The sequence below is a fragment of the Trichechus manatus genome, unplaced genomic scaffold, assembly GCF_000243295.1.
Source record: "Trichechus manatus latirostris isolate Lorelei unplaced genomic scaffold, TriManLat1.0 scaffold00015, whole genome shotgun sequence".
In the NCBI taxonomy this organism is placed as follows: Eukaryota; Metazoa; Chordata; class Mammalia; order Sirenia; family Trichechidae; genus Trichechus; species Trichechus manatus.
The window spans coordinates 469,219-477,376 of NW_004443951.1; the positions used below are offsets into that span (position 1 = coordinate 469,219).

General features: G+C 47.5%; 1 protein-coding gene across 2 annotated transcripts in view; it reads left to right on the forward strand.

Moving 5' to 3' along the window:
- DHCR24 (24-dehydrocholesterol reductase) overlaps positions 1 to 8,158 on the forward strand; it is a 35,354-nt gene that overhangs the window by 21,849 nt on the left and 5,347 nt on the right. For both annotated transcript variants that reach the window (XM_004371699.2, XM_023727050.1), the window contains exon 6: positions 1,417 to 1,560. In XM_004371699.2, coding sequence (XP_004371756.1) covers positions 1,417 to 1,560 — 144 coding nt within the window. The remainder of the gene's footprint in view (positions 1 to 1,416; positions 1,561 to 8,158) is intronic.

Here is an 8,158-nt window from a genome sequence, read left to right on the forward strand (position 1 = left end):
TTGAGATGTAATCCATACTGAAGGCTGTGGTCTGTGATCTTCATTTCACTCCGTACTTCCTCCTAACCCTTTGCTGATCCCCCAGCTGGGTGTGATCTCACTTTCCCATAAAACTCAGTACCTTTCCCTGCCTTCCAGAGAAGCTGGCCTGGTGTGGGGCCTGAACATCTGCAGCCAGGGTAGAAAAACTGGCCTGGTGGGTTGCCTCTTGAAGGCTGTGGGGCTTGGAGTTTAGAACAGGAAGGAGCATTCACCAGCACTGGGCTAGGTGATTGATGTGTGTATGCTTATAATTTCTAATAAATACCAAAAAACGCCCACAAAGTATATATATTTTATTGTCATTTTGTATATGAAAAAACTGAGGTGCAAAACAGCTTGTGAGTGACTGGGGTGGGGCTTGGCTCTGGCTACCTGGCTACCCAATTCCAGAGGAATCCTGGGTGATGCAAATACTTAAGCAGTGGACTACTAACCAAAAGTTTGGTGGCTCAAACCCATCCAGAGGTACTGCAAAAGAAAGGCCTGGCTGGCAATCTGCTTCCGAAAGGTCACAAACCCTATGGAGCACACGGTTCTACTCTTGACACATATGGGGTCACCAGGAGTCGGAATCAACTTGACGGCACCTGGTTTACTGAAACCCAGAGTGTGGGCTCTTTCCAGGACACCACCCTGTTCTCTCCATGAGCATCTGCTCAGAGCTGATTTCATGGATGAGAAAGCTGAGGCCCAGAGAAGCTAAGCAACCCCAGGGCACACAGCAAGTTAAGTCCTGAACTATTTATTTGGACTGAAGTAGACACTAGCTAAATATAAGATTGAGGCGTTAGAGACCCTGGCGTCCAGGACTAGGGTGGCGTGTTGGTTTATTCTTGAGAGCCACCTCCACTTGATGGTGGCTGCCTGGATGAAGGGCTGTGCCCAGGACTGTGGAGGCCAGCCGAAGGGCAGCAGGAAACATGCCGTGATCGAGTCCTGGCTGCCATGAGTTCCAGTGGGGTTGGGGACACACACTCGATGGTTTTACCAGCACTGGCCCAGCAGCAGGAGGGAAGGAGAGAATTCACCTGCATGGAGCCTGCACTGTGGCAAACACTGACACATTTGTACTTCAGGGCTCTCCTGGAGAGAGCCCCAGGCTAGGGATCAGGCTGCTAAATTCTCTAGACTAGCAGGAACTAGTTATTTGACTGTGGACACACCGCTTAACCTCTTTGAGCTCCTCTTCTCTCTGCAAGAGAAAGCCCGCTGTGCTTAACCTCACTGGGCTCCCGGGAGGCTCAAAGGCGATAATAGACATGAAAGGGCTTTGAAAAGGCCAGGCGTGCAGCACAGAAGCCGGGTATCACCGTTACACCCTGATGGCGTTTGGTGCTTGTCTGTGGCTGATCACAATGCCTTCTGTCATTTCAGCTGAACAGCATTGGCAACTACTACAAGCCGTGGTTCTTCAAGCACGTGGAGAACTACCTGAAGAGAAACCAAGAGGGCCTGGAGTACATTCCCCTGAGGCACTACTATCACCGCCACACGCGCAGCATCTTCTGGGAGCTCCAGGTAAGGCTCAGATTTCCCAGCAGTCCTGGCTCCTCCAGCCGGGCAGAGAGGGCACCAAGGTGGTTAACACCGTGGCCAAAATCTCTTCCTAAGGGAAAAGCGCAGCTTTGTCCTAAGGAACTAGAATGCCTTCTTAAGCAGCAACAGCGTCGTCTCCTTTTGAGGGAAGCCACCACTTCATTAAAGCTGCGCCTTTTCCTGAGCATCTCCTGGGTGCCAGAGAGTAGGGTGCTGGGCCATGTAATTTCGGGAACTCAGGCCTGCTTGTGTCCCTGAGGAACAGCAGACAGATCCCGGCACTGTAGAGGGCCACAGGAACAAGAAAAAGAAGTGTGTGGTTCCGCCTAGGGCTGGAGGTGGGCATCAAGCATGGCCTGATGGTGAGCAGGAATCTCTGCTGTTGTGTGGATGAGGTAGGGAGGATATGGGCGGTGGCATTTTAAATAGAGGGGTCAGAGAAGGCCTCTAAGGAGAAGTCCATGAGCGGGGACCTGAACTTGGGGTGGGCAGGCCATGCAGCACTAGAGGAGGAGAGTGTCCCAGGTAGAGGAGCAGCCAGAGCCCAGGTCCTGAAGTGTGCTGCCTGGTGTTGAAAAATAGCAAGAAGGCCCTGGGGACAGAGTAAGGAGGAAAGAGGTCAAGCGCAGCCAGAGGCTAGATCCTGTGGTTGTGGGTTTTCCCATATTCAGCTGTGTGGGTGGCACAGAAGAGGTGGAGACTTAAACTTACTCAAGGTTGAGGTGTTGGAGGTGTTGGAGCCCTGGTGGTGTAGTGGTTAAGAGCTTCGCTGCTAACCGAAAGGTCAGCCATTCGAATCCACCAGCCGCTCCTTGGAAAGACCTATAGGACAGTTTACTCTGTCCTGTAAGGTCGCTATGAGCCAGAATTGACTGGATGGCAACAAATTTGGTTTGGGTTTTATGGTAGAGGAAAGAAGTCCCGGCGGCACAGTGGTTAAAGTGCTCGGCTGCTAACCAAAAGGTCGGTGGTTGGAACCTACCGGCCACTCTACAGGAGAAAGATGTGATAGTCTGCTTCCGTAAAGATTTACAGCCTTGGAAGCCCTATGGGGCAGTTCTCTTCTGTCCTATAGGGTCACTATGACTCGGAATTGACTCATAGGCAGTGGGTTTTGGTTTGGATAACAGAGGATGAGTGGGGCATGGTTGTTGATGATACAAGGGCGTGATTGTAATGAAATCTAAGGAAGGACTTTAGATTTGATTCATAGTGTTGTTGTAATGAAACACTCAACGAGTCTGTTTAAATTCAAAAACAGAGTTTTACTATGGCAAAGAAAGCGTTCTGCAAAACGGGGAGACACAGCGTGCTGCAGGGGCGGGGCTACAGTAATCCAAAGACTTATGAAGAAAAAAACTGCAAACAACAGGTTACAGCTAAAACAATTTTGATTGGTTAATATTTACAGAGTTGCAGGTGGCAGCACCTTGGTTGACCATCCTGGTAGGTGTTGACATCTTTTGCAAGGATGGCTCCAGGTGACAGGATTCTGGGTGACCACTAAAATCACATGTTCTCTGGCATCTAGACATCTGTAGTCTATGTTAAATTGAGTTACTTTAGCATTACGAAGGAGAGTTCTGCTGAAGTATAAAACAAAAAGTTCTAGGCTGATTATAAGTGAAAATGCTAAGTATTCTAATGCTTAAGGAGAGAAGAAAAGGGGTTTTGATCCAGAAAAGCCATAACTTTGTAACACTAGCTTATTCTAGGTATAGGTTTAAGGGGGAGTGGGGGGGGGCGTGGTTAGGCTGAGCAAAGTTATGGAAAAAGTACAGGGCCTTGTAAGGATTTAGACACAGGTTAGAAAAACTTTGACAGCTGAATGGAGACTGGATTGGGCTGGGGTTGTGGGGTAAGAGTGGAAGAGTTGAGGAAATGATTTTGGCTTGCCCAGGGTGGTAGCAGTGGAGGAGGAAAGAAGTGTCAGATCCAGGAGGTACTGTGAAGGCTGAACCAACCACTAGAATTTCCAGACAGACCAGACGTGGGTGTGATTCCAAGGTTTGGGGCTCAAGCAATGGGATGAATGGAAGGAAATCAGAAGTTTGGTCTGGGACATGTCAGTTTGAGGTCCTGTCAGACATCCAGTGGGTCATCTGAGCAGGCATCTGGCTACTTGTATGAGGACTTCAGGGCAGAGGCTGAGGCTGCAGGTGTAAATGTGTGTGGATGTCAGCAGCAGAGACATGTGACTAAAGCCATGTGAGCCTATGAGTGAGTATGGATAGAGAAGAGAGGAGGTCATAGAGCCGAGCCCCAGGCACCCCAAAGGTTTGAGGAGGAGGTATGGTCTGTCAGAGGGGAGACAAACCTGGAGAACATGGAGCCCCAGGAGCCTAGTGAAGACAGTGTTTCTGGAAGGAGAATGAACAATTGTGTTACATGCTGCAGAGTAGGATGAGCACTGAGAATCAACCTCTGGTCTAAGGCATGAGAAGGTCATTAGTGACGTTGAGCAGTGGAGGTGAAAGCCTGACAGAAGTAGGTTCACAAAAGAATAGGGAATGAGGAAGTGGAGACCATGAAAACAGAAATCTGAAGAGATGCACTCTAAAGGAAAGCAGAGAAGTAGGGTGATCGCTGGAGGTGGATGTTTATGTGACTCTTTGAGGAAAGGCAAGATCACAGCATGTTTATGTGCTAAAGGGAATGACCCAGTAGAGAGGGGAAGTAACAGTGCAGGTGAGATAGGGGTATATTTATAGGGCAAAGTCCTGAGGAGAGGAGTAGGGACAGACCCTGTGCTCAGGTGCACAGTTGCCTTTTGATGGGAGCCTGGAATGTTCATCCATTGGACAGGAGGGAACAAGGGTAAATGGGGACAGTTGCTACAAATAGGACGGTGTGGGTGGCGCAAAGGTGTGAGAGTTCTGTTCTGATGGCTTCTGTTTTCTCAATGAAATAGGAAGCCAGGATTTCAGTGAGAGTGGGGGTGAGAGGGTGTGGAAGATTTGAGAGAGTAGATGTGAAATCATCCATTGGAGGGTGGGAAGTGAGCTAACTGGGGAAATTTAAAGACGGCCAGGCAACACTATGCCTGCCTAAGATGATGTTCACGAATTTACAGTGTCGTTGTGGGTTTTCACCAGGGCTTTGAACCAGTTTGTTCTCTACTGAGAAGTTGCATTGCCACCCCAGATATACTGAATCAGAATCTACATTTTAACAAGATCCCCAGGTGATTCTTATGTATAATAAATTCTCATCTATAATAAATTCTGGTCCTCAGAATTCATCCCTAACCAGCAGCATTAGCATCTCCTGGGAACTTGTTAGAAATGCAAATTGGAACCCCCCTAAGACTATGGTCCTTAGATGCTCTTCAAACTTGGAACTGAAGCCACTCCTGGAGATCACATTATAGCCGTACGATAGACAGGCCTACAAAATAAGCAGTAAAATATATACCTCAGAACAGTCAACTATATGAGCTCTAAAGGGCAGCATTTGCCCAAAAGCAAAGTTCAGAAGGACAGTAGGGGCAGGAAAGCTGCATGAATAGACCTGGGGAACCCATGGAAGAAGTGGGGAGAGGGCTGACACATTCAGAGGTTTCCAACCAAAGTCACGAAACAAGCTGTGGATAAACTGTTGAGTGAGAAACTAATTTGCTCTGTAAACTTTCACCTAAACAACAATAAAATGTTCCCAAAAAAGGCAAATTCTCAGCAGGTGTTTGGACCGGAACGAACTGGTTTGAAGCCCTGGTTTTCACACATTCAGCTGTGTGGGTGGCGCAGCATAGGTAAGGATTTAGATTTAATCAAGGTTGAGGTTTTGCAGGTGAGTATGATAGAAGGCTAATGGGGTAAGATTGTTGAAGGTACAGGGCGTGACTATAACGAAATCTAAGCCAGCCAAGGGGAAGGGTGAGGATGGGAGGGGCTCTGTTGCTGATAAAGTGTTATGGTAGATTGGACGACCCAGAAGGGTGGAGAATTGAAGTCAGGGTACTAGAGGTAGTGAGCTGGAAAGAGAGGTGATGATGGTCACAGGACAAATGCTTGACATTGAAATTATGGAGACAATGAATACAGACAATATGACAACTCTATGGGTCGGCAGACTTTTTCTAAAGGACCAGGTAGTAAATAGTTTAGGCTTTGCAGCTGTACTGTCTGTCATAACTACTCAACTCTGCCTTTGCAGCGTGAAAGCAGCCATAGACAATGTGGACAAGTGGGCATGGCTTGTTCCTATAAAACTTTATTTACAAAATCAGGCAGTGGGCCAGATTTGGCCAGCAGCTTGGATCCCCATGGGTTGTATTTTGCTGTCCCCTGCTCCAGAGTTCTCCAGAGTTGTCTCACCTTGAGGCAAGGGACCTAGGACTTTATACCCCTTCCACCCACTTCCCTCATCAGCTGGTCATTGGCTGTGAGCTCTCCTTGAAGAAGTGGCATGAACTTGGATGAGGCAGCTCCCTTCAGGCAAAGGCAAGTCCCCGGAGAGGGACTCACCTCTGAGCATCAGCCACCAACACGGCCCACAGCTGGGAGAATGGGTGCCTCCCTGGAGGGGGCATCTAGGCAGAGCACCACAGCGTCATCTACTACAGTAGAACTGCAGAAGCCAAAACATTTCTAGAAAGAAAGAGTAATAAACAATTTCAAACGTCTTTTTCTTCCTCCCCTGGGGATAACTCCTTCTCCTCCCATTGGCAGCCTCCCCCCAGGTTCCTCCTTGCTGAATCTGGCCCTTTAATGACCCAATTGGGCCTGGCCTGGGTGCTGAGTACCTGAAGAAGCTGTGTTCTAGGTGATCAATCCATTCTGTCGCACCTGGGCTGGGCTGGGCCAGGCCTGGCTGGTGCAATCACCTCCCCTCCCCCAGCTTGGCCAATCAGCTGGCTACACAATCTGCAAGTCTGATCAGTGCAAAAAAGCAGGAAACGAGTGCTGTTAAGGTCCTAAAACCTTAAGCTTTTTCCTTTTTTCCATGACCTGTCTTGATTTGTCATAAATATTTGCTATTAATGTCATTTTAAGTAGAGAAAAATTAAAAATTTGAATTACTAGCCCGAATGTTACCTTTCGTCTTTTGAATAGAAATATAAAAATTACTTTAACGCTCCATGCGTATGTACTTTGTTCTTAACAGAGCAGTGGAAATGTTGCACAAAACTAACTCAGTTTCCTATGACACTTCCTGATACATGCACTACCATCTGCCAACACTGGCGAGTCAGGGAGGATGGAAAGGAAAAGGAGCTGTGGTTGGCCTAGCTTTCCCTTTCCTTCTGTGGCATCATTTTCAGCGGAAGTGGTTGGCTAAGACAGGGACGTAACACCAGTAAGAAAGGATACGATAGGGCTCCTTGGTTGTTTCTGTTTCTCGAAACACCACTGCACAGGCCTGTCTTTGGGCCCAGGGGCCTGGCTGAGGTTGGGTTCCTTGTATCTATAGTGGGGTCCTGCAGCCCAGCAGAGCAGAAGCGGCCAGTTACCTGGACACAGATGAAGGGCAAGGGCAGCTGGGAAGCCAAGGAGGGGAGGGCCTAGAACGAGGTTCTCTGGCGTGACTGACCTTCATGTGTTGACAGTAGGGACAGGCATGAAGCCAGAGTCGTAGGACCTGAGGTCACTAAGAGGCAGAAGGGCAACTAATGGGGCAGTCAGAAGCTGGAAGAGGAGGAGGGCAGGACATGTGTTTAAAACATGAACTCTGAGGCTGAGACTTTGGAAAAGGAGTGGTTCCAGCTGGTAGATTTACTAATAATTAACTACTTCCAGAAAAAAACAGTGTGAATGGTTTTTGAGCATAAGAAAAGTGATGCAGTCTCTCTCAGAATTAAAGAGTGAAACAAAACTACAGTGAGTCTCGTTTTTCACCTATCGCAATGACAGAGATCCAGACGTGTAATAGCACACCGTGCTGGCGAGGGTGTGGGGAAACAGTGTTCTCCTGTTTTGTTTGGGAGAGTATAAAATTGTGCAAGCTCTTGAAATAGTATCCATTAAAATTGCACACACTGTGTGAACCAGAATTTTCCACTTCTGGGAATTTAGCTTACAGATACTTACCAGTGGACAAAGACACATGTAAAAAGAATAATCGTTAGAATAATCTGGAAATAATATAAATGTCTTTCAATACAGAACTGATTAAATAAATTATGATGCAGCCATATGGTGGAGCAAGGGTCAGTAAATGTTTTCTGTAAAGGACCACATAGTCAATACTTTAGGTTTTTTGGGCCATAAAAGTCTCTTGTGCAGCTACTCTGCTGTTAAGAGTCTGAAAGTAGGGATAGACAATATGTTAATGAATGGGCATGGCTATGTTCCAATAAAACTTTATTTACAAAAGCAGGTGGTGGGCTGGATTTGTCCCATGTGGCACAGTTTGCCTCCCCTTGCAGTACAGTGTTATGCAGCCATGACAGTGAGGTAGCACTCTGTACTGATAAACAGAGCGATTTCCAGCATACATTGATAAGCAGGGCCCAACAAGATGCTACCATGTATGTGTGCGCATGTACTCGTTTTAATGCCCATTCACTTGTCTATGCATCAAGTATCTCTAGAAAGTTACACAAATAATTCATACAGATGGCTGCCTTTGGGGAGGGAAA